This window comes from Balaenoptera borealis (genome assembly GCF_965194805.1).
Source record: "Balaenoptera borealis genome assembly, chromosome: 10".
Classification (NCBI taxonomy): Eukaryota; Metazoa; Chordata; class Mammalia; order Artiodactyla; family Balaenopteridae; genus Balaenoptera; species Balaenoptera borealis.
In genome coordinates, this window is record NC_138874.1 from 90,896,195 (window position 1) to 90,921,694 (window position 25,500).

The window sequence follows — 25,500 nt, forward strand, 5'->3', positions numbered from 1 at the left end:
ACAGGGCATTATGTGGTTGTGAACACAGGATGTTTGTGTGTGCAAATAGCATAGAAAGTAGGCTCTGTATGGGATAGTATGCATAAATGTGCATGTATGTGTTTAGGGCATGTGTATATGTGTGCAGTATGAGTGCATGTGAGCAGAGGGGATGTCTGTGAATGTGTGTGTCCAGGTATTTTTTGTATATTCAAGTATCTATAGAGTGTATGTATGTGAGCAGAGTACATATATGTGAAGGGCATGTGCATGTGTATGTTACATGTGTGTGAAAAATACATAGACATTATGCGAGATGTCTGAGTATGTGAAGTGTCTGTGGATGTCACAGAGCATCTGCTTCTATTCGGCCCCCAAATACTTCTAGTGTGGTGGTTAAGAACACAGGCTTTAGAGACAGGCTGTTTGGGATTGAATTATGGCTTTGTCATGTACTAAGTGTACGATCTTGGGCAAACTTAACTCCCGGTTGCCTTAGCTTCCCCATCTGCAAAATGGTAATAGTGATATCACCTACTTCACAGAGTTGTTATTGGGATTAGATGAGTTAATACTCGCTGTGGTAGGCAGAATAATGACTGCCCCCCCCCAATTCTAATCCCCCAAACCTATGATTATGTTACCTTACATGACAAAAGAGATTTTGAAGATGTGATCATGTTAAGGATCTTGACATGAGAAGATTATCCTGAATTATTGGAGTATGCCCAATGTCATCACAAGGGTCCTTATAAGAGGGAAGCAGGAATATCAGTCAAAGAAGATGTGAGGACAGAAGGCGAGATCAGAGTGATGTGGCCATGAGCTAAGGAATGTGGGTGACTTCTAGAAACTGGAAAAGGTAGGGAAACTAATTCTCCCCTAGAGCCTCCAGAAGGAACACAGCCTGCTGATCCATTTTAGACTTTGAACTCAAGAAATGTAAGCTAATAAATGTGTTGTGTTAAGCCACTAAATCTGTGGTAATTTGTTACAGCAGCAATAGGAAACTAACACGCTTGTAAAAGTATGTACAAAAGTGCCAAGTACATAGCATGTATAAGTATCTGTTAAATAAATTCCGTGGAGGCAATGCTTGAGGCCCTAGGCAAGGCCTAGTTTCTCAGTCGCCAGATTTGCCATCCACATCCAAGGCTGCCTCTGGCTATCCTGGACCCTCCAAGATTCTGGATCCTGCCAGAGCCTGTGTTTTGCCATCATAACCATGGACACAACTTGGGGGGTGGAGGGAACGCTCCTTCAGTACCTGCCTGTTTCTTCTTCCTTAATCATGCGCTGTGGGTGGAGCTAGCACATGCCTTTAGGCTTGTGGCTGAGGGGATTCAGGGGACAGGTTGAGAATCTTCAGACCTTCCCATTCACTTGCTCTTTGGACCAATCTCGGTAGGACAGGGTTGTTGTGGGGGAAGGGAAACTTGTGTGGGAAGTCGGTGCCTGAAGAGCCAGTGGAGTATATACATGGTCTTGTGCACAGAGAGCTACACTAGATCGCTGGTCACACTTGGCCACAATTTTAGCCATACAACTCAAGCCACCAATGGGGGGAGTTCTTGCTCAAAGAACATGGCTCTTCCCTTAGCTCTCTGCTTCTTTTTTTTTTTTTTTAAAGATTTATTTATTGATTGATTGATTTATTGCTATGTTGGGTCTTCGTTTCTGTGCAAGGGCTTTCTCCAGTTGTGGCAAGCGGGGGCCACTCTTCATCGCGGTGCGCGGGCCTCTCACTGTCGCGGCCTCTCCCGTTGCGGAGCACAGGCTCCAGACGCACAGGCTCAGTAGTTGTGGCTCACGGGCCTAGCTGCTCCGCGGCATGTGGGATCTTCCCAGACCAGGGCTCGAACCCGTGTCCCCTGCATTAGCAGGCAGATTCTCAACCACTGCGCCACCAGGGAAGCCCTCTCTGCTTCTTTTGCTGTCTTCCTCCACCTCCAGCTTGGGGCCCCTGGGGAATGATCCTCCCATGGTTCCCAGATGGGCACAGGGACTTTTGAGACATTGCCATGAGATAATGGAATAAGTGGATTAATTTGTACCACAATATATTTTTCATTCTTACAAGTATGTGCATGTGTGTGTGTATGTGTGATGTGTGACCCTCAGTTTCCTCATCCACACAAAGGGAATAGTAATCCTTTCCTGCCTTCCTCACTGGATGTTAAGAGACTTGAAAGAGAGCGTGCTCTACAATCACTTGGTATTGTCAGCGCCTGGGCCCTGGAGCCAAACACACATTTACCTGGAGAAAAGAGGCAACTCCAGCCACTCTTGGGCATGGGGCAGTGCCAAAGTATAAGTGGGAAGGGCAAGTCACAAGGAATCTGAAGGACCATTGCTAGCAGTTAGATATCCATTTCTTCTCACCACAGAAGGTAACAGAGGAAGTCTGTCCCCCGAGGACACCTGCTTCAGGGCTGTGCAGATGTGTTTGAGCAAACAAATGTGTCCACAGGTCCACACTGTAGGGGTCAGTGTACACTCATGGCAGGCCCCAGGGAGGTGTGACAGAGCTTTCTGGGGATGAGCCCACCGGGGGTACAAAAATAGGATGGGGAGTTCTCTTTGTGCACTGAGATGGTTAAGCATGGAACTCTGGAGTTAGAATACCCAGGCAGGGAGCTCAGCTCCACCACTTCTGGCCAGTATAACTCTGGGAGCTTAGTTAACCTCGCTGCCTCAGCTTCCTCATCTACAAAATGGAATAATAATGATGTCTAATTCATAAGGTTGTTGTGAGGATTAAATGAGACATGAAATATTTATCACAGTGCCTGGCATATAACAAGTTCCCAATAAACACTGTTGTTGACAGCGATGATGTTATTGGCATCATCATTCCTCCCCTCTTCTTGGAGGAGGTGGTGTGGTGCTGTGGCCTGTGAGCCAGAGAGACCTGGTTAGAATCGAAACTCCACTGCTAACTAGTTACATAAACTTCACCAGCTGCGCAACTTTAAGCCTCAGCTTCTTCATCTGTATAATGGGGTCAGTAATATCTACCTCAAAGGGACACCCCATGAGGATCAGAGTTTATAAATATGTGGCCCAAAAGCCATAGCTGGCCTTTAGTTAGGTTTGCTCGGCCTACACTGTAAATACATAGCTCATGCAGTTAATGAAAAAGTGAAAACATGCCAAAGGGTATACAGGGAAAAATAAGTCTTCCTTCCACCCCTGCCCTCTTCCTTGAGGCAACTACTATTTCCAGTTTTTGCATATCTTTCCAGAGCTAGTCTGTACAGGTACAATGTGTGCATGTATATATGTGTACCTCTTTTTCTTTCAATAAATGGTAACTTATACATTGTTCCATGCCTTACTTTTTTACTTGGTTCACCTTGGAGATCTCTCCTTATCTATGTATGAAGACTCACTTCATTCTTGGTTAAGGCTGCCTAGTATTCCATTGAACAGATGTCCATATGTCATTTAACCAGGCTCCTAATAGTGGACATTTAGATTACTTCTAATCTGCAAACAAAACTGCAATGACTCTCCTTACACATCCATCATTTGGTCATCTGCCTGGTCACATGCTTTTTTTTTTTTTAATTTTAGATAGTTTCCAATGAATTTCAAAGAAAAAACAAGATTCCTCATTACTCTTAAAAACTCAGACAACTAGCCATCACTGGCCCCCACTTTTGCATGACAATCCTATCCTTTAGAGAGAACTTTGCCCTCTCCAGTTGCCCCAGAACCCCTCTCCCTGCTGTCTTCCCAGCCATTTCTGCCCCACAGGCATCTGTGTTTAGGAACCCCTGGTAAGACTCATGATACGGCGTATGGAAATAGTGTCTGGTAGCCGAGAAATGCTATTGTTACTCTTTCATGGGGAATTACTCCTCTATAGTTTTTTTGAATGGGCCTGTCTTAGGAGCACAGGTTCTTACATTCACACATGTGTGGGTGGGTGGCCTTCTTGTTGCATGTGGGGAACTGGTGGTCCAAACAGGAAGAGGAGCCATGCTCAGAGGCTCCTTGCTCACACTCACCGGCCTTCCACAGCTCTGGAAGGAGGGAGGAAGTTCCTTCACATATATCCTGTTCCATTTAACGAAATGAAGACTAACTTGCCTGTGAGAGCTGTGCTGGCCAGTACAGTAGCCATTCGCCACATTTAAATTAAATAATTAAGTAAAATGAAAGTTAATTTTTTTTTTGGCTGCACCTTGTGGCTTGTGGGATCTTAGTTCCCCAACCAGGGATCGAACTGGGGCCCTCTGCCGTGAAAGTGCAGAGTCCTAACTACTGGACAACCAGGGAATTTCCTAAATAAATAAATGAAATTTAAAATCAGCTCCTCAGTCACATTTGCCACACTTCAAATGTTCAACTGCCACATGCGGCTAGTGGCCACCATCTTGAAGTGCAGATATAGAACATTTGCACCATCACAGAAAGTTCTGTTGGACAGCACTGCTCTAGACTGTAATCTCCATGGAGGCAGGGGCTGAGTATCTCTTTTCCACAACTGTGATCCCATGTCAAGCTCAGAGCTGACACAGAGAAGTCACTCAGTAATGGTTGTTGAATTAATGACTGAGGAATGAATGAATCAACCAACCAATGGCCCACAGGGGATACAGCCACAGGCTCCTCCACAGCACCCCACTGAGGCAGGTTTCTGAGGGGAAACTGAGGATGCTCTAGGTCACAGGGGACCTCAATGTAATGCTGGAGCCTGGCTGTTCCCAGGTAGGCCAGCAGGGTCACCCCCAGGACTGAGGCCTAGAAAGGGAGCAGTCACCCACGGATGGTTATTTGAGTCAGAAACCTGTGTTCTAAATATTCCTGCTGTCACTTTTGGTGAGGTCTCCCTCCTTAAAATCTAAATAAAAGCCCCTTCTGAAATGCCCCAGTGTCTGTGGGCCTGAACTGGGGAGATCTCATTAACGCCTGGGGGTCAATGCAGAGCACTTCCAGTAGCTAGATGGGGCAGCTGAGTCCTCCTCCACCCAAGCCAGAAGGTGTTCCAGAGGCTGTGGTACCTGATCTGTTCCTGCCTAAACCTCAAGTGTACACATGTGCTGAGAGAGAGGAGGGAGAACACAGGGGCTGAGAACCTGGGTAAGAGGACAGGAGAGGACAGTGTGTACACCTGTGTGTTTAGAATGTGTGTGAATTCCTGCACTTATGTGTGTCTGTATGTATTGGGAGCCATGTGTGTGGTAGGGAACTGTGTATGTATTGGGGGGCTGTGTGTGGTATGAGGGGGGCTTTATGTATAGAGAGATCGGCTACATGAGTATGGTTATGAGGCTGTGTGTGGAGTGCGTATTGAGGGCTATGTGTTGGGGGCTGTTTGTGGTGTGTGGTAGGGGCCTTGTGTGTATTAGGGGGTGTATGTGTGCTGTGTATGTGGTGGGGGGATGAGTGTATTGGGGGCCGCGTGTGTGGTGTGAGGGGGCTGTGTGTATTGGGAGGGCTGTGTGTGTGCGTGTGTGTGGTGTGTGTAGTGTGTGTGGCTGTGTATGTGTTGTGGGTTGTGTGGGTATTTGTACTGTGTGATGGGCATGGGCATGTCTCTCCTGTAGCCCTGCTTCCTCACGCTCCTGGATGTGGGCCCAAGTTGACCCCTGGAATCAACCTGGGGAGCCCCACTGTGAAACACCTCCTCCCTCCATGAGGGGAGGCTCCAGCTGTTGTCACAAACGGCCTTTCCTGCCTCTCGGTTCTGGCAGGGCAATGGGGATGCTGGGTGGGGAGAAAGCAAAGACCCAGAGAGACAGACAGAAGTGGAGACAGAGAGAAAGACAGGAAGAGACGGAAGACCTGACCAGGCCCCGGAGACCAGGTGGGAGACATGGGGTGGATGGGGGGGCGGGGAGAGCGTTAAGTGAGCTGGGGGGAGGGGAAAAGCAGAGAGACAGTGGTCAAAGGCCAGAGGGAGAGATGAGAGGGAGAAGAGAGCGAGAGAGCGATGAGAGAAAGAGAGATTGATGCGGAGTGGGGAGAAAAGAGCGGTGGGGGAAAGCAGAGACAGTGGATCAAAGGCCAGAGACCGGGCCCGTTTTGTGGGGGGGAGGGGAAAGAAGGGGCGAGGGGAGGGGGCCCGGCGGGGGAACTGCCGGGCGGCGCTCGGGCGCTCTGAGCCGCATGGCTCCCCGGGGAGACAGCAGACACTTGGCGGAGATGTTACTCCGGAGTTGGAGACGATGATAAATATGATAATTTGTATAAAATCTGAATGGGTCTTGTTTTCAGGGAGAATGCCTCGGATGATGAATAGGTCCGGCTCTCAGATAGATGGCTGATAAAAAGTGTATTGGATTGTTGAGAGCGATTTTAATTCTCATTCTCTACCTGCAGATGCCGCGGCCGCCGCGCTCGGCCTCCTCCTCCCTCTTGCTCAGGCGCGGGGCGGCCGGCGGCCCGGCCGGCCTCGGCGGCTCAGGAGGCTTCTGAAATGACTCTAATTACAGAGTTATTAATTTTAAGAGGAGGGTGAGCAGGGGGTTTATGATTATTAATCGAGTGCCGGCTCTCGGCGGGCGGGGCGGGCCGCGGGCGAGCGCGCTCTGAGAGCCGAGGACGGGCCGGTCCCGGGGCAGCTCCAAGCCCGGAGGGCTCCGCGGCGGCGGCGGCCAGGCCCACCTTGCACACCGGCTGGGGCTTCAGAGGACTCTGGGCGTAGTCCGCACCGCTCATCTCCACCCCTAATCCGACCAGCGGTCCAACCTCTAGCCCTGGCCCGTGCGCCTGCGCAGCCGGGCGTCCGGCTCTCCGCCGGGGAGGCAAGTGGGTCCGCCGCCCCAGGCCCACAAGGCGCGGCTCTGCCGCAGGAAGCGCACCCTCCCGGCTCCCAGCTCCCACAGGTGTCGAGGAGTGCCCGTGAACCCCAAGCCTGTGACTGACGCAGTGAGGGCTCCTTTAAAGACATACGATAATAACAATAGCATTTATGGGAGACCCTACGTGTGCCAGGAGCTGTGCTGGGTGCTTTAATGCTTTAATTTCCCCGTGCAGAATGGATGAGTCTCCCCACTTCTCAGAGGGGGAAACTAAGACTTAGAGAGTAATTTGTCCTTGCACCCCTCCCCTCCCCAGACAACTTCCCTAGACCAAGCGGTGGGGGGGGGGGCGGCGGGGAGGAAGTGGGCAGCAAGAGAGAAAGTTCCTCTCTCTAATTCACATCCGTCCAGTCACCTTCATCCCTAGTGTCTGCTCTAAGTGATTTGGCATATTGCCTAATACATTGTCCATCTTGGAGGAAGATGTTCAAAAGACTAGGCTGCAAACGGGGAAGGCAGACATCTAAAAGAAGTCTAGAAATGGTTTTGGTCCACGGGTGCTGGCACTTTGGGAATAATATCTGCCTGGCCACCGTGACTATTTTAAAGAACTCACAGGTCATTTAGAAGAGGCCATTTGGTGTATTAGGTGGGAATTGGTTAAATTCCAGTAAAAAATGAGACCCCTCCAAACAAAAGGCCCAGACCCCTCCTCCCCATACACACAACATTCATTTCTGCCTCACTCTTCCTAGATGGGTTAAAGATAGTTTCCACGTACCTGAATCATTCCAGAGCTTCTTCAACTTTTGTCTTTTGGCAAAGATAACTCCTGCCCTAAGAGGGAAAAGACAGACCTCTGTGGGCCTAGGGAAAGGAGAGACTGTAGGGTGGTTCCAGCATATAGGAGAGGGCGGTTCTCTGGCCACAGTGAGGTCAATTCTAAGGTGCCTGTCACAGGGCCTGTTGTGTGGACCCAGAGGAGCCAGTAGAGAGGATGGGCTCATGAGTAGGACCCTCCATACTCCTCTGCAGTTCTCAGGGCACCTTGATGGGAAGCCATATGGGACAACCCAAGTCAGGCCTGTGTGGGGAGGGCATCAGGTTCAGTCCAGGGAATTCTTGTCTGTAGCTGGTGTTGAGGATCAGGATCCACAGAGGCCCAATCAGAGGCTGAGCCCAGCTGGGGTGAGGCATGGAGGGGAGCCCCGCACCCCATATTGAGGCTGCAGGCCTAAAAGCTGGAAAAGCCTGAGGGCCCATGGGAAGGGACAAGGCCTGGTTGGAAAACTCTTAAGGTGGGGCTCCCAGCTTTCTGCAAGGCTGGTTGAGGGTTAGTGGACTTGCAGCCTCACAGAATTGGCTGGCCTGGTCACAGAAGCCAACTGTGAGTTTCCAGATTCAGAGGCCCTGAGCAGAGAAGAAGGAAGAGCATAGAGATGGTGAAAGGGGACTGGTGTGAGGATCAGGAAGAGAAAGGGGAGAAAGGCTTCTGGGTTTCACCAACTGGCTGCCCTGAAGGAATCCTCTCAGACCCATTCAACCTCTGAGCCACAACTAGTGTCACTTTTCCCTCTGACTCCCCTCTGGGCACTAGGAATATTTAGCATAGCATGTGCTTAGGAGTGTAGGTTACGGAGGCAGTATCTGGGTACAGATCCTACCTTTGCTACCTACTCGCTGTGTGATTGTGGACACGTGACTAAAACTCTCTGTGCCTCAGTTTCCTCATCTTTAAAATGGGGTTAGTAATAAATAGTAGGCAGAATGAATGAAATTAATATATGTGAAGCATGTAAAACAATGCCTGACATGCAGTAAGCCCTCAGGCATGTTAGTTTTTATTATTAACCTTGCCGCAATGGGGCACCTGGCCTTCCCTCTAGATCAACAACTTCCCCAGAGTACCTTTATATTACTGCTCTTTCTACCCCTGACACCCTCTGACTCTGCAGGAGACAATGCTCAATCAGTGCATGCAGAGACATCTGGGCCTGGGGTGGGCATCCATGTATCAGTGGTTACTATACCCCATATTTAATACCACCCAATAATTCCATAAGGCAAAATTCTTATCCTTGTTTTATACATGTGGACACTTAGGCACAGGGACTTCAAGGGATGTGCCCAAGATCACAAAACTGGTATGTTTTGGAACTTAGAAAGGGGGGTGGGTCTACCTCAGGACCACCTGGCTCCATTTTTCACTCTTGGGTGCTGCCTTCTTTGTCTTGGGATTAGTGAGAAATTTTCCTCTTCTGTAGTGTACAGGAGGCTGCCTGGTAAGGGTGCATGAGATGAGGAGAAAAAAGTTGCCTCCAGACATGATACATGGGGTTTCCACTTCTGTAATCACTAATGGGGAAGAGTTTGCAAGGGGAGGGGAGGGGTCAGAGTTGAGACTGAAGTTACCCAGAGATCTAAACAGGCCTTAATTTATCATCTCACCCCACAGCACACACACACACACACACACACACACACACACACACACACACACACACATGCACACACACACACACCTCCAATCTGTGCCTGAATCCTGACCATCCTGCCTCCATCTCTCACATCTACCCTCTCTTCTCTATCTCTCCTAGACGTTTCTCTTCCAAGACCTCTTCTCTTCTCTTGCTGAGACTGTTTTCCCAGTTTCTGCTGCTCTCTCTACCTCCAGCTCACTGTCTACACTTGCAGAGTGATCTTTCCCCTCTAAATCAGATCTTTTCTCTTCCTTGCTTAAAATCCTCCAATGACATCCCATGGCCTAAAGGAGAAAATCAAAACTCCTTAGCAAAAGTGGTCCTTGATCTAGGCCCTGCCTACCTCCCAACATTATTCCCCTTGCCTCAACTCTCACATCCATATTGGCCTCACAGAATCCTTTGCAGTTTCCCAACTAGGTGGGTTGCTGCCCCCTCCCCATGCCTTTGCTCCTGATCTCCTTCTGCCTGGGAATATTTCACCCAGGTATCCCTGCATCTAGTGTTTCATCATCTTTCAAGACCTCATCCTCTTTATGAAGCACTCTGACACTCCCTGGGTCTCAATCACCCTTCCAGTCCATATCTTGACACTTTCTGGAGTTTCTTGGCAAAGCTTTCTCTTTGTCACCAGGTAATATCCTCCTTAAAAGCGGGGCCAGTGTCTGATTTACCTCTATAACTGTAATAGGGAAGAACGAATCTGACTCCATATTAGATCTGTTTCTTTTACTTCAACCTTTGTATTCTACTGCTTTTGCTTTGAGTTAAGAATGTTGCCTATAGCCTGAAATATACAGGATAGCCCATTGTCAAGGCTCTGCTCTTTAAGAGTATAACACTTTTCCATTCATATGGAGATTTTAAAAGGTGCAGAACAGAGAATAACGCCTTTCTTGTTGGAGGCTTACAGGGAATTGACCTACATGGAGAGCTGCAAGAACAAAGGATTCCAACACCAAGAAATTTGCAACAACCAGCCACGCCCCCCCTCACCTGGCCTTTAAAAATGCTTTGCTGAAACCCTTTGGGGAGTTCGGGGTTTGGGGGTGGGTAGGAGTCACCCTTTCTCCTTGCATGGCCCTGCAATAAACGTTTCTCTGCTCCAAACTCCAACGTTTCGGTATTGTTTGGCCTCGCTGTGTGTTGGGCCCATGAACTTTGGTTAGGTAACATAACCCCAGTGTCCATCACAGAGCAGGCCCAGGCGTACTGACTGACTGACCAGTGCCCTCCCACCTGAGCCAGCTTGGTCACTGCCTCCCTGCCTTCTGCAGCCCAAAGGATTCTGGTCTAGGTATCAGTTTCTCCTGTCTCTGTGCAAAAGTAGGAATTGCCTGAGTTGCCCCTTTTCTTCCTGGAGGTATTTTACCCCCCACTCCTCTAGTCCAGCTCTGTGGCTGACCGGGCCAGACAAACAAGGCAGGAGGGAGGGGTAGAAGCCGGGAGGAAGAGCAAAGTGGGTTGGACCACATTGACCCAGAAGTTCCAAAGATTGGAAATTTTCCAGGCGCTTGTCATCCCAGGGTCTTCCTGGCGGGCAGGAAAGCCTTCCTCTCCTCAACCTTGGTCCCAAGGGCACAGAGGCCTTTTGGGGCCTCAGTCTCCAGCCCAGCATCCTGGGTGCGCCAGAGCACGGTGGCTTGAAATGAGTGAGACCTGGGAGGGAGCGCTCCCACCTTTGTCCACGCAGAGACCTCGTCAGACCCAAGGGGTGATGCTCCTTAACACCCTTGCTCTGCCTTTCCCTCCAGTCCGCATTTCCACTTTTCATTTCTCTCTGCTTCTCTTCTGCACGGCTCCTGTCCCCTCCCCCGCTTCTTTATCTTCTTCCCTTTCCTCCTCCCCACCCTCTGGCCTGCGCAGTCCAGTGCCGCGCCCGGCCCCTAGAGCGAGCCGAACCTGCGCCGCGCCTCTCAGTCGCCGCGGGGAAGCGGTTCAGGAAATGCGCCCTCCGCTGGCGTCGGGTCGCGGTTCTCGCTGAGTTACTTTTTTCTCGCAGCTGTGCCCCAGCGCGCCCGCTTGGGCGCTAGGAATCTGTAAGCGAGGGATGTTCTCCGAGACCCTGCTGAAGGGGGGCGGGGGGGGGGTTCTAGCTACCGGAAAGCTGGGGGCTCTGCGCTAATCAGCCAAAGCCTGTCCTCCCCGGGTTCTTGCCTCCCTTCGCGCTGGGGCCGGAAGTTCCAGGGGCCCAGTGCGCGCCCAAGAAAGAGCCGTGCGCCTTTTATTTACCCATCCCCTCCCCGCCATGGATCCAGGATGACATCCCACACAAAAAGTCCATTGCTTCCAGGGGCAGATACTCCTGTGCGCTTCGCGCCCTGGAACTTCAACTTGGAGTCTGGTGCTGCGCCGACACGGCCTAGAGCGCGGAGTGCGCAGACTGCGCTCCTCGCCCGGGCCTCCCGGGTCTTCCGCCCTTGAGCGTGAGCCCTGGCCGCCGCGAGGCGCGCTTCCACTGCTGAGCCTCGCAGGGGAGTTTTTGTAGATCAACAAAAGAGTTTGCTCTTTTGAGTTTCTTTTATTTTCTTTATTCTTTTGTCCCCTCCTTCTTAGTCTCCCTCCCTGCTCTTCTTTCTTCCCTAACTTCCCTTTTCCCTTTCTTTTCGTTCGCTTTTCTTTCTCACTGTCTCTGACCCGCTTCTCTCCGTCTTTTTCTGTATCTCCCGCTTCTATTCTGGCCCCCTCTCTGCCTCTGAGTCCCTGTCTTTCTTTGGGTCTCCCTTCCCGGACCCTTCGCTGTCCCTGCGCTAGGGTTGCGCCATCTTCCTGCATCATTTTTCCTGACTCGGCCGCCTCTTTCTCACTTTTTCTTTCTCCCGGCGGCCCCAGTCTGGCGGGCTCGGGTCCGGCTCCCCCGCCGCCGCCGCAGTGATTTATTCGCCTCACCCGGCGGAATCAGGTGCTGAACTGCGCCCCGGAACGAGGGAACAGATTTCTCCCAGGAAGGGTTTTGTGAACTAAACGACGCTAATTACGGGGTGGGGGACGCGCCGCCCGAGGAGGGGAGGCGCTCAGGGCCCAGCGCCCCGGGCGAGGGGAGAGGCCGGGGCCCGGCCGCAGCCCTCCCAGGCCGCCTCCCCTGCGCCTCTTGTCCCAGCATTCGCCTTTCCCTGGGAACTTTCCCGTCTGAGTTAACTATTAACCGCCGGCGAGAGGCAATTTTCTTCGGAATTTCAGCGATTTCCTTTTCGCGGTGGAGGCAGATTAACATGCAAATGGTGAGATGCTCGGCTTGAGTCTGCGCGCGGGTGAGGATGCCTCCAAGCAGTGTCCTTCGCGACGGCGGAAAACTACAGCGGAGCCACCCCAGTCCCCCGCCCGTGCCCGGGCACGAAGCCGTGACCGAGCCACTGCCCGGCCGGTGCCCGGGGTGAAGGTGGAAAAAGCCGAGCGGCTCGTGCTTGGGGGCGGGGTTGAGGGGGGAGCTTAATCGGGCACGGCCACCCGAGGATCCCGCGACCAACACAGCCTGGTCCCTGCTCGGAGCCCAGCACGCGGGCACGCCCTTGGAGGGGTTGGCAAACTCGGGGGAAAGCCCTTTCCCGCCTGCAGAACTTCCAGACTGTCCCTCAATTCCTCCCCCTTTGCCACTGCCGAGCACCCCCAACACACACAACACCCCGCTCTGGCTTGTGATCGCTGCAAACTTTGTCAAACTTGAGCCGCTGGGCACTGACTCCTCGCCTTTTCCTCCTTTCCTCTTGCCCGTCCGGCTCTTCTTGAAGCAGGACAGGAGGGGTTTCTGGGCCTCCGGACTCGGGCGAGGACAGTTTGGGAAAGTCCAGGCCTCGCCTGGATGGGACGTTAGCCCCTGACCGCCCGCCAGGCCGCCGGACACCCAACGCGCTCCACGGCGGAAGGCTGGTGATTGCCGCGGCCAGGCTTCGCGAGGCTTGGCAGGGCCCTGGCGGATAGCCCCGCCGCTGCCCGGGCCGGGCCTTCCGGGGCGCCGGGCCCGGCCCCTCACTACTGCGTCGGGCCGCGCTGGGCTTGGAGGCCCCAGTTCAGGGCTGCCTGCCGCTCGCCGAGCCGTCCTCTACACTCTCAGCCTTTCTAGCTTACTTCCCTCCAGCCCTCGCCCCGGGTTAGCTCTCTCCCCCGCCCGCCTCGCCGGCTCCATCTCTGGCCAGGCTGCCTCTGTCTCTCCCTATCTCTCTGTCTCTGTCTCTCTTGTTTGTTTCATCGCGGGGACACTGATTGCGCCTTATGAAGTTCTAACTGGTTTTGTGTCAGGAAGATCTTTCTCGCTGCTACCCAGCCTGGCGTGACGGATTAAACATCAACTAGTTAAATAAAAATTAATATCAACTGCCTCCTAACTTCTAATGTCATGTTGTTTATAACTAATGAACTGATTAGGGGATAAACACATCACGGAGACATTCAGCTCTCCTGCCTGGGCTCCGCAGCTGCCCTGTGCCCACTCCCCAGCACTGCCCGCCAGCTGCCAGGCCAGGAGGAGGGCGGGGGCTGGAGGGGCTGCCAGCTCCCGGGGGCTTGCTCCTCTGCCTACCTTGCGCTCTTTCTCTCTTTCTCTTTCCCTTCCTCTGTACATTTCTTTTTCCCCTTCTTTCTTTCTTCTTCCTTTCTCCCTTGCATTCTTCTCTGTCCTCTGCAAAGAACAGCCCATCAGACTGACTCCGCGTTGTGTGTGTGTGTGTGTCTGTCTGTCTGTCTCTCTCTCTGATAGTCTGGCCCCCCAACCCCCCTTTCTCTATGGGAGTCCCTACCTCTCTCTTCCCACTTCTCCACCCTCATTTGCATTCATTCCTCCCGTAGCACAAAGTGTAATGACTAAAAGCATCCTTGTGACTGGGCTTCTGACCTGCTACAAAGCAGGAGGCTGCAACCTCTCCCTCAGCACTTTGTGAAAGACTGACACCCCCTCCCCAGTTATTTAGGGGAAAAGGGAGTGAGCTAGAATAAGTGAGGTTGTGTTTTCTATTTCTCCTGTATTCAATCTGGAAGGGGGTGGAGAAAATAAAAGTGATTTTTAAAACTTTCACCTCTCCTCTTGTCCCAGAAGCAATTAATACAGGTTCGAGTGCTAAATTTAATTTTCAAGGAAAGAAAACTACTCTGGTGTCTTTCCTCCAGGGGCTTCAGAGCCCTCTTCACACACATCCACCTCGCCAGCCAGCCCCAGCCTGACCTGAGTGGCCTCCTGCAGGGCCCTTTTCCTAAAGATACTTAAACCAAATCACAATTGTCATCATGACAACAATAAGGCAGGAAAGCGAGTAATCACAGACCTGGCCCCGGTGATTTTTTTTTTCCCTAGGAAGCCACAACGTTTTAACTTGGTTTGCCCTGGACCGCAGTGTCTGACAAGACAATAACAACAGAAAAAGCTTTTAAAACCAATTTAGCACACGTGAAAATGTAATTCTAATGAAGAATCAATAGGCTGGCAGATCATTTTTCCTGGGACTCCTTGGAGAACCTGAGAGAGACTTTCAATCAATGGGGCGGGCAATGAGCAGAAGGGCCCTGAGAGGCAGTGTGGGACAAGGGTGAGGGCTGGGAGACAAAGAGAAGCACAACCTAAGGGAGGAGGCTGTGAGGGAGGCTGAGGTGCAGGGCCTGCCCTTTGACTGGCATCACTTTGCAGGTTTCCAGAGTCCCCAAGGCTCCAAAAGTATCAGAGCCAAGAGCTAAGAAAGCTCCTTCCTCCTCTTGGTCCCACTGGTATTCGACAGGCTGCTTAGCACAATGGCCTCAGCTGCCTTCCCCTGGGCCTAGGCCCCAGCCCTGGCACTGCCCCAACCCTGGGCCCTGTGTTCAGGTAACTGTGACAAGCTGGCTCAGGAGCAGCAGGGACACTGAGCTGAGTCTGTGAGTGTCCCCCGTTCAAAACACCTGGTTCCCCAGTGGGTGCCTCCCTGCTATGTGTGTGTGTGGAATGCTGGGTCTCAACTCCTGTTTCTGAAAACACAGGAACAAGAGCAATGAATATGTCTGTGGTCGCACTTCACATTTTATCAATCACTTCCACCCAAGTTTCTCAAGAGAAAACTGTGAGAAGGGCAAGGATTATAACCACTATTTTAAAGCAGTGGTAACAAAGGCACAAAGAGCCCTGCAGTGGAGGTGTGACTCAGCAGGTCATGGCCCATGTGTGTGGTTCTGAGGAGGTGACAGAGAGGCTAACTATGTGTGTGAACATCTCACGTGGTGTGTGTAATGGAATAACCACATGAGAATGTGGTGTGTGTATGTGTGTGTGTGACTAGAGTTTCATTTATGCACATTGCTCTCCCATCCTTGTCCTTGGGAATGGTGTTCTGTGTATAACAAAAAGCAAAAACTTTTTTTTTTTTACTTTTAGGTTTCCATACTCTTACATTGGAAAATCATTGTTTGATTTTTAAAAAGAAGTAAAAAAGCAAAGAAACACGAGCGAAGTCTGATGTTTTAAATCACATATTGGTAAGACAGTAATTTGGTCATGATTTCCCTGAAAGAGTAGAGATTCATGTTCCTGTGGGAAGATTTTAAAAATTTAAGTTGGGGAAGGGAATTTCCTGGCAGTCCAGTGGTTAGGACTCCAAGCTTTCACTGCTGAGGGCCCTGGTTCAGTCGCTGGTCAGGGAACTAAGATCCTGCAAGATGCACGTGGCCAAAAAGAAATAATTTAAGTTGGGGAACCATGATAAGGGTTTTGCCTCTGGGTGCCTGTGCCTCTCCAGTCCCGAGCTGCACAATTTATCTGAAGGAACTTCAGCTGAAATGTCTGAGACTCCCAGGGAAGAGCTTCCATTCCTAACCTAAGCTGGCTCAGTAGGTCCTGTGGACCTGGGCGTTGACCCTTGCTTTGGTGCCTTTCTGCCTGAGGCCTGGAGGTGTATGTGCAGGAGATGGGGCCAGCCACAGACCCCCTGCCTGCACACTGGGGCTTACCCAGCACTTTCCTTGACGGCCTCCCAGTGTTACTCAGCATGTGGGAGCAAGGCTGCATGAGAGTGGGAGGCCCAGAGCAAGTGAGTGCGAGTGTAAAGTGGGGCAGCTGAGAAAGGGGTACGTGGGGTGGTAGAAGTGGGAGCAGTTGTGCTTGAGAGGTGTGTGAGTGTGTAAGAAGGAGGAGTACAAGAAGGTGGGTATGAGCAAAGTGGTGTATGAGAGGTTTGAGGGAGAACTTGTGACAAAGGTGTGAGAGGTGTAAATTCCAGATTGGGAGAGCACGATGTGGGACAAAGCTCAAGTGAGCCTTTGATCAGGGATGAAAGCATGAGTGTGCTTGGAGGAGGTGTGAATCTAAGGGTCCAAGAGACTTGGAGTGAGAGGACCAGAATATTGTGGAATGGTGTGGTTCAAATGGGTGGGCCTCTCAGCATGGCCAAGCCGGGGAGGGGTCTGGTAATTCTCCCTTTCCTCAGGGCCTGTGTCATCTCCTTAAGGCAAGGAAGCCAGGATTTTTTCCTTTTATTCTGAATTTTTAAAAAAGGGAGGGAGGGAGGAAGGGAAAGAAGAGAAAAGAAAAGGAAAGAATTTGGAGCAGGAGAGGCTTGTGAGGGATTTATTGAGCAGTTCCACAATGTACTGGCGACAGGGAATGACTATGTTGCCCAAGAAAGTTGGGGTGCGTCTGTAGGAATCTTGGAAACATGGGCTGAGATCCGGGCGTGTGTGTCAGGCTGTGGAGCAAGTGCTGGTGGAGAAAGTAGCAGGGGGCGAGCGCTGAGAGTCATGGGGAAGGGGAGCGCACAAAGTTGGGGAGAGCATGAGAGTGAAGACGCCCCTGCTTGTGAAGCTGTCGAATGATGGGAGCGAGTGACAGCGAGGAAGAGGGGGTGGGGTGAGAGGGTGCGCGGGCGTCTAGGCTGGGGATTCGGTCTCTGGGTGTCTGCGGCAGCGCGGCGGCGGCTTGCCTGCGGCGGGCTCGGAGCCGGGGTGCGTGTGCGCGCGTGTGCGCGGGGCAGAGAGCCCGGGGCTCCTGGACGCGTGGCTGTGCCTCAGCGCTGCCGGCTGGGTGAGCGCGGGCGCGAGCGGAACGCACAGCCGAGGCGGCGGGCAGCCCGGGTTATCTGAGCCGCTCGGTCTTGGGTGACTGCGCCCAGATCTGGAGGCGGCGGCGGCAAAGGCGAGACGCGCTGGCGGGCCGCGGAGGAGCCGAGAAGCGAAACCCAGGCCCAGACGGCAGAGGCGGGGAGTAAAGCATGGAACAGCTCGCGGGCCGGGCAGGTAAGAGCGAGGAGGACCCGTCGGCGCCACAGGCAAGGGGGGTGCGGGTGACCGAGAGGCATGGGAGCGGCCAAGTCGAGGGACCCCACTCCTCTTTCCTTCTGTGCTTGCCTGGCGGCGGGGCTGGGGACTGGGGCTCTATGGCCTCTTCCCACCGCTGAGGCCTCCTCCGGGCCTTCCAGCCCAGTGTCCTCTGAATCAACTAAAAACTTTCCACCCAGAAAACGTGAGTTTTACAACTTTTGTTGGTCACTTTGCAGAACCTGGGCTTTGCTCTCTTTTGTGCATTTAGGACTTTATCTTTCCACTTTCCTTCAGTGTAAAAATATTTTGCCTGACTTCCTCCAAGTTGGGAGCACTGGGAAGGCCTTAGTTTCTAGTGGGGATGGAGTGTGGTTGCATGTGCATGTGTGCTAGTGGGTGGGGACAGGCTGTGTGCACAAGTCTGTGTGCACATGTGTGAGGGCCTTGTGTATTTGAGTATGAACCAAAGTGTAAGCACTGGTGTAGATAATGCAAGTGGAGAGAAGGCTGCTCCCCAAATAAACGACTCAAGGGAGGCCTGGGGCAAGAGGAGGGATGGCAGGCCCCAGGGGACCCGAGTGGGGAGGAGAATCTGAAGCTGCTAAGGGAGTGGAGGGCTGCTCTCTCTCTTTTTTTCCCCTCCACCCCTCCCTCAGGCCTGCCAACTCCACTCCATCTGCCCACTAGGTGTCCTGGTGTAGCTCAGGGGTGGGAAGCCAGGGACCCAAGTTTAGTTTTGGATTGCTGGGGAGGGAGAGGGTCGGATCAGGTTTCCCAGAGTTTTTCAAATAATACCACAGAGGTCAAGGACTAACTCCAGGCCCCTTTTGCCTCACTCCTCTCCTTCTCCAAATAGCCTTCCTCCTCTCCCTCCTCCCCCCATCCCCTACCAGCTCAGGCTCTAGTTCTTTCAACAGATAATCCAGTTTCCACCCTCAGCACTGCCCTTCCTGTAGCTTCTTGGCCTAGTCCCTTGGCTGCCTCCATTCCCCCTTGGGGGCCTTGTCCTCACTGGGGAATCTGGGCCTCCAGGAGTGTCAAATGTCACCTCCTGGGCTTTTAGGGATCTGGGCCACCCCTCCACATCAGAGGTTTAAGTAGGGAGATCAATAGCAAACAGTTGTAATGATCTAATTAATTATGGCAAAATTAAAAGCGAGTACAAAATCAATCTCTGATGGTGTTGAAGATGGAATTCAATTGAGAGCCCATCTGTGCACCCCCTCGACCGTATAAATATGCAGCCCAAGGACAGACCTAATGGCTGGGCCTTCCTGGGAACCTCTTTCCCCCTTTCTTCCTCTCCTGCACAGGGTTTCTCTCTCCCTCACTCTGCCTGAATCTATTTTGACTCCTGCCGCCTCCTGACCCCACCCCTCCTTCCTTCCCCGTCCTGTCTGCTCAGGCTCCTGACACTCCCACTTTGCCATTTGCCCTCTTGGAAGGCGGCTCTCACTGCTTCGCAGGCCTGAGGTGTGTGAACCTTGTTCCCAGTTCCTGCAAATCTGCCGGAAGACGCAGCCAGGCCCTCTCCCCAGCGCCTCGGAAAGAGACGGAAGAGCGGTGGGGGCATCCTTGAGCACCTGTCCGGGCTCTCATCCCAAGTTTCCTGGCGCTCAGGATACTCCACAAGGGACGAGGGCGCTTACCCAGGGGCGCCTGCGCCTACCTGCGTCTGCCCGGGGAGCTGCTCTCCCGGCGCGCTTGGCCGGGCGGCCGGGAAGAGCAGCTGCGCACCGCACTCCGTTTCCCTTCCCTCCTTTCCCCGCTTTTGCGGGGATCAAACTCCCGCCAGCCCAGCCGGGGCTTGGGGAAATGTGGGGAGGAGCTGTGGAACTGGGCAGGGCTGGGTCTGAGAGAAGGAAACCTCCGTTCCCTTCCAAGCCGCCTTCTATCGTTTTTTCACGGCCCCCCTCCGGCCCCTCGGCCCTCACCTCTTTCTTATACACTTCTGGCCGGGGCACAGCTCCCCCGGGGACCCTGCGTGCCCCAGAGGGCCCCCGTGCCCCTTTTATACCCATCCAGCTGGTTCAAAATGACAATGACATGCGCGCTCGAGCGAGCGTGCGTGCCTCGCGGACGCCCTGGTGCAACCTCCGCAGCCGGGTTTGCGAAGGATGCGGGTTTTATTTAGTCTCGCTGAGCCCGTTCGGGAACAGCGAAGACCAGGAAAAAGCGAGGGAAAGGGTAAGAGAAGAGAATTGGCTACCAGGTCACTTGTGGTCTTTGGCCATCGACGCCTCTACTACCAGCACCATAAAAATAAGCCCTTTATTTGATGACCTTCCTTTTACTCCACTGGCCTGTCCCAGCTGGCTCTCTGCTTCCCTGTCGCTGGTCCCCTGCCTCTCCCTCCTGGGGCCCTGGGCCCACACTGAGTTCCCAGGGATCTTTATGCCCTCGGAGACCCCTCCCTATTCCCTTGTCCTGCCGCCGGGTCCTCAGGGCCTGGGGGAGACACAGCCCTACGCCTCCCCGCCCTTTTTTGCCAGGCCTCTTCACCCCGTTATTAATTGCTGTGTTGACCTGCAGGATTGATTGGCGGCCACGCTGGAAGAGGCTGCAGAGGCCTTTGCCTCGGTGCAGCCTCGGCTGAGGGCAGAGAGGGGAGGGGGAGGTGTGGATATGGGCCCTGAACTCCTATCTCAGCCCCGCCTGGGACACAGCTGTTTGCCTAGACACTCACTCCACCCCGCTCACACACACCTTTACACACCCTCACAACACTCACACACTCACATGATCCCTTCAAGAGGCATTCAGCCCCCAAGGAGACACATCAGAAATTCTCCTTAATCGATTTAGAAATTGAAAGAGGCTTCCTCCCTCCATCATTCATTCTCTTCACTATATTCGTTATCCGCGGGTCTAGACTTCACGACCGGCCTGTTCAGAGAGAGCAGAGCGAACTACTGGGACCTGAGCTTTTTTTCTGTCCGAGATTGACTTTGCATCTCCCCCCCAGGCAGGAACAGTTGCAGAAAGTTAAGAAATAATCCTGGATTCGAGTAACCCTTAAAGTCTCAAACCAAAGCACTTTTTCCAGAAAGAGCCCGTGCCCTGACTCATGAGAGATTCGGTTAAGCCCTTTTGTTTCAAGTTCGGGGGATGGACGGCTCTGGACTGCGGAAAGTGGAGGGTGGAGGCTTGCAGCAGCGTGGGGCAGGGGTCTAACCCAAAAGCAAAGGCCCTCCCCTCCCCTCCCCTCCCCCTCTTCCCTAAACCTTGTCGCGCGCGCGCGCACACACAGACACACACACGGCCCCAGAGCCACAGCAACACCCCTCTGCCCGGATCTCAGGCCACAGGCCCTCCGGCCAGCAACCCAAGCGATAGTGAGCCCCTGGGACGTCCCGGCTCCAGGCCGAGGTGGGCGGAGGCGGGAGGAGTAGACGAACCTCGGCTGCTCCCCAGAGAGACCCCTTTTCTTTGGTTCTCTCCCTGTCTCATCAGCCCCTCTCGACACCCCCCCGTGATCCCGTCTCCCCTACCCCCCCGTGATCCCCTCTCCCCTACCCGCCCCCCCCCCCGTGATCCCCTCTCCCCTCCGCTCCAGTCCTTTGTCTCCGGCCAATTCGCGGCGCCGAACAGCCTGGCCCCCGCCTGGGCGGCCCTGCCCCTCGCTTCCCTGTTTGGCTGGCGGGGCTCCCCCTGCCTTCCTTACCCGCTCCCGGCTCTGGCGCGTTCTCCGCCTGCTCCTCACGTCCGCACAGCAGCTGGGAGAGGAGGCAGGGAGGGCGGGCGCGCCGCGGACGGATCCGAGAGAGTAGATTTGGTGCTTGCTCGCAACTCCGGGAAAACTCAGCCCGCCCCCTACAACTATTCCTCAGCGACGCAGAGCCGCGCGCCCTCTCCCGCTTTTGGCCCTTTCCTTTCCTTGTACATTGGCGGTGGCTATTTCGCTTCCCCTGGTCTGCCCAGCATCTGAAGTTGCGCTCCCCCTGCCCTGCACTCCGTCCCGTTTCAGCTGCCCCATGCTACCGTCTGCCCCCTTCCTCCGCAGCCCCCTTCTTCGCGGTGGCGGTGGAGGGTAGCGCTGGGGACGTTGGAGGCCCGCCGGCACTGTCTCCCTTCATCGGCCAGGTCAGGCTCAGGGCTCAGGGCCTGGCTGAGAAGAGGGTTAATTATTACTCGCACGGACCCTCAGCCTCACTGGGACTCTCTCTCCCTCGGGGAGGAAGGGAGGGGTCAGTTAGCCAGGTGGGGACCTCGGCTTGGCCTAAACCAGCCTCTTCGGTCCTTCCAGAGACAAGTGCCTTCTCCGGTCCCGCAGCGCCTTTCGCATCCCTTTCTTTTCCTCCTCTCTCCCCTCTTCCACACCTCCCCTTGGTCAGGCCTCTCCCCACCATCTCATCTGCGCTCTGGCTTTGGCAGGTTGACTGCAGGTCCTGGGAGGACCAACTTTCTTTGTTTGGAACCGAACTGGACGGGATTTCCTTCCCCAAGTCTCCACCAACGGGCCAGCTCCTCCCAACGGTTTTGGCCTACTGGCCCAAAGGCGACCGCGCCTGAGGCCACAATTAACCCGGGTGTCGCAGGGGGCGGGGTGGTATTTAACTGATTCTCTAGCAGTTGCGGTGGTGCAGTGGGACGAGGGGCGCAAGAAGTGGGAGTGGAAGAGTGGCAGGAAAGAGACAGAGAGCAGAGTGATGAACATGGACAGGGTGTGGTATCGACAACGGAAAGAAAAGAAGTCCGAAAGGGAGGAACACAGAAAGGAAGGCAGTGAGGAATCCTCTAGTTACCTTTATAGGGTAGAAGTTGGATGGAAAAAACCACCCCCTGCCCTGCCTAAGTGCCCAAATCCCTCCCTTCCCTCTTTGTGGATGGTTAAGGGTTCAGAAAGTTAGGCACTTATTCCTTTATCTACTATAGAAATATTTGGTTTTTTAAATGCTTTCCTATTGGCTAGCTCCACGGAGAGGCAAGACAGGTGTAATTATCACTATTTTACAGGTAAGAAAATTGAAGCTCAAAGAGGCAAAGGGACTGTGCATGTGGAGGCTATTGCTCCTTCCCTGGGCTTTGGAGTGAGTGGCCCCTTTAGCTGTGCAGAGGTCCATAAGTGTGTGTGGGGGGAGTCTGTGTCCAGGAGTACCAGAGCCTCACTGCGCCTCTTGCGCCCCCCTCACCTCCTTCTAGCTTTTTCTCTGTTGGACAGAGCCCTCCACTCCTACCCTATAGATTGCTGGCCCAGTTTCTCCTGACTTTACCATTTATTTCTGCTCCCCAGTCGGGTGGCCCACCGGTGGCAGCCACCTGGCAGGCCCGTGTGGCTAAGAGGCCGCTTTGGTGGCCAAGTGGCTTGCATTGTCGTTTCCCCTCAAAGGAGCTGTGAAGGGCCGGCAGGTCGCTGGGACCTCATGTGAGGAGAAGCCGGGTTAAAGGAGGAGGGGCCGGGGAAGATGAAGGCGCAGCACGTGCGCCCGGCCTCCTCAGGACCAACAGACAGAGCGGGCGGGGCCCGCCGGGAGTTAGGCCCCCCGGGCTTCACGCAGGGAGCCCAAATATTGGGAACAAAAGCGGGAAAAGAAGAGTGAGAGCGGGAGGGAGCGAGGGAGGGAGCGAGGGAGGGAGCGAGGAAGCAGAAATTAGGGGGTCTTAGATGAAAAAAAAGAAAGTAGCTTTAGGGGGAATGTGCCGTGGAGTGTGAAATTGCAGCCCATGGTGCTCCATATTGTACCAGAAGCTCTTCCAAAAAAAAAAAAAAAAACCATCCTCCAACGTGACCAGAGGGCTAGGAAGGGGGAGGGGCGGGGAGAGAATGGGGAGGAGGAGGGGAAAGGGCCGGCCGGGTTGGAGCCGGTCAGGGCGAGCTGGAGAGGGGCCAGCATGCGTGCGCCGGCTGCTTGGGACCTGGTCGCTGAGAGAATGCGCCCCGGGGTGCACACCGGGACCCTGGGGCGAGTGGGCTGCAGCTGTCCCGGACTTGGATTGTCAGACAAACTTTTTTTTCTTTTTCTTTTTTTCTGGTGGTGGTGACTTCCAAAACTGGGAATAATTCTGAAAAAAAGCTTGGCTGTGGAGCTGCTGCTCTGCTCTATCCTCTGCTTTTCCCTCCTCCGTTTCTGCTTTTCTTCCCTTTGGACTTGTTTTTCCCCCCTTGGTTCTAAACAGCTTTCCCCGCCCTGAACTTTAATGCGTTTAATTTGGTCCGCGCTGTGGGGAGCATTTCCTAGGGAGATACATTTAATTTCGGAATTTCTAATCCCCTCCCTCAGAGCCCTGGCCCTGGCTCCCCTTGCCACTCCCCGGGAGGTGGAAGGAGTGGAAGGAGGAAGGCTGGCCCAGGCCACCAGGGAGGGGCTTGGCTGGGATGCTCCCCGGGCCCCCACCAGGCGCCCCAGTCCCCCGCCCCCTCTCAGCCCAGCCGCCTTCCTCAACTGCTCCAGGTCAGGCGCCTGGGGCCCCAGGTCAGGGCCCTGCCTGCAGAGGGTAGGCAACCAAGCCTCAGCTTTTCCTCCCAGGGTAGAAAGCACTGGGCCAGGGAATGGGAAAACGGAAAAGGAGCAGAAGGGTCGGGCAGGGAGAGGGTGCAATCAGGGGCACCGGAAAGGGTTTGCCGAGCACTTCATGCACAGTCTGCCCAGAAATGCATTTGGGAGCTCAGGGTGCTAGTCGCTCTTGGCTTGGCTTGGGGTGCCTTTGCGTGTGTGTACTGTGGGGGAGGAGAGAGAAGCTCAATGGCGACCAAGGCCTCCCGGACACCTACACCCGACAAAGCAGACGGGAGACAACTGGAGGGCCTGGCGGCCGGAGCTCGTCAGAGAGGAAGGAGGCAAGGGCGGGGGTGCCCGGCGCCAGGCAAGCCTGGCAGGGAAGGGAGCGGAGAAGGTGAAGGAGCGGAGATCCACAAGAAAGATTTATTGGGCAGATCAGATGCACAGAGGCGGCTAATGAAGCAAATCCCGAGATGGGTATCAGAGCAACTCCCCAAAAGTTTATTTGCCTTTAAATTTCCGCAGCGAGGCGGGCGCCTTGTTTGAAGTGTAAATGCCCCTAGGTTGGGGGGTGGAAGGGCTGCTTTGAAAACACCAGAGAGAAAAGGTTCATTTAGAGGCAGACGGGAAAAGCAACCAACCCTGACAGGTCGGAGCCCGGGTTGTGTTTGGGGTTGGGTTGTTTTCTTTCTTTCTCTTTCTTTTCCTCTTTCCTCTTCTTTCTTCTTTCCTTTTTTCCTTTCTGGCTTTTTTCTCCTCTACTAAGACTATAGGAGAAAAAAGGGAAGAACAGGAAAGGGAGCATCAGAGGGAGAGGCCAACACCTCTGGAGAGAAATCTGTAGGCCAGCCCTTCAGCCTGGAGCCCTGGGAGAAGGCTGAGTCTTGGCTAAAAGGGCTTCTAATCATCGGGGAGTATTGCTCTTTGATTTTCTAGACACTTGAACAGGCTGGAGCCAAGGAGGAAGCTGCCAGGGGCTGGCTTTGTGGGAGGGTGGATGTTCAGCTAATGCAGTGCTGAGGAAAGTGTCCCAGGAGCAGGGGGAGTGGGGTTCTGGAATCTCAGGGGCTACCTGGGAATTGGACTATCAATAGAAGTGTCTTCACTCCTCAGGGGGTACATGTGTAGTATAGGTGTGTGAGTGCAACTTCCAGCACACTTTGTGCACTAAGTCCTCTTCTTTACAAAACATGAAAATCCCTCTTGCTTAGTATGTAAAAAACGCCTGTTGTATGCACCCACACTTCTTCGTAGTATGTGTAACCTAGGGACATGTCTAGCTGATTCTAGAAAAATCTGAGTCTGTGTGTGGAGAGGGGTCCTGCCCACAGTCCAGTTTTTTCAAGAGTTCAGACTCCCTAAGACAACTTCCTAGACCAACATAGGGAGACCTGGGGCAAAGGGCTCCTTCGGTTCTGAGCTCCTCTCAGTAAGGACCCTTCCTCGATGGGGCCCCCTCATCCCAATTCTGGGTTAATTACCTCCCTGAAAGAAGCCCAAGGCTGAACCAGCTAATAACACCTGAGAGCCCTTCGCTCCCAGGCCCAGGAGCCTTTTCCTTTAGGCTGCCCGGAACCGTTTTCCTTTTTCGCTCCCCACACCAAGTTAGTGCGTGTTCGTGGGGTTGTGAGGCCAAAGCAA

The 25,500-nt window shown here is 53.7% G+C and overlaps 1 protein-coding gene and 1 long non-coding RNA gene across 12 annotated transcripts in view; one reads left to right on the forward strand and one right to left on the reverse strand.

Annotated features, from left to right (window-relative positions):
- Positions 1–25,493, reverse strand: part of LOC309636103 — a 164,843-nt gene extending 139,350 nt beyond the window's left edge. For 4 of the 5 annotated variants that reach the window (XR_014249231.1, XR_014249232.1, XR_014249233.1 and 1 more), the window contains exons 1-2: positions 21,084–25,493; positions 7,513–7,568 (exon numbers count right to left, since the gene is read on the reverse strand). This is a non-coding gene — a long non-coding RNA (uncharacterized lncRNA). Of the gene's footprint in view, positions 1–7,512; positions 7,569–8,911; positions 9,011–21,083 lie in introns of all 5 variants that reach the window. The other variant, XR_014249235.1, reaches the window with a different exon arrangement.
- Positions 13,243–25,500, forward strand: part of PAX2 (paired box 2) — a 94,581-nt gene continuing 82,323 nt past the window's right edge. For 2 of the 7 annotated variants that reach the window (XM_082408133.1, XM_082408134.1), the window contains exon 1: positions 13,243–17,395. In XM_082408133.1, the coding sequence (XP_082264259.1) occupies positions 17,371–17,395 (25 nt within the window). In that variant the 5' untranslated portion in view covers positions 13,243–17,370. The other 5 variants (XM_082408122.1, XM_082408127.1, XM_082408123.1 and 2 more) reach the window with 4 other exon arrangements.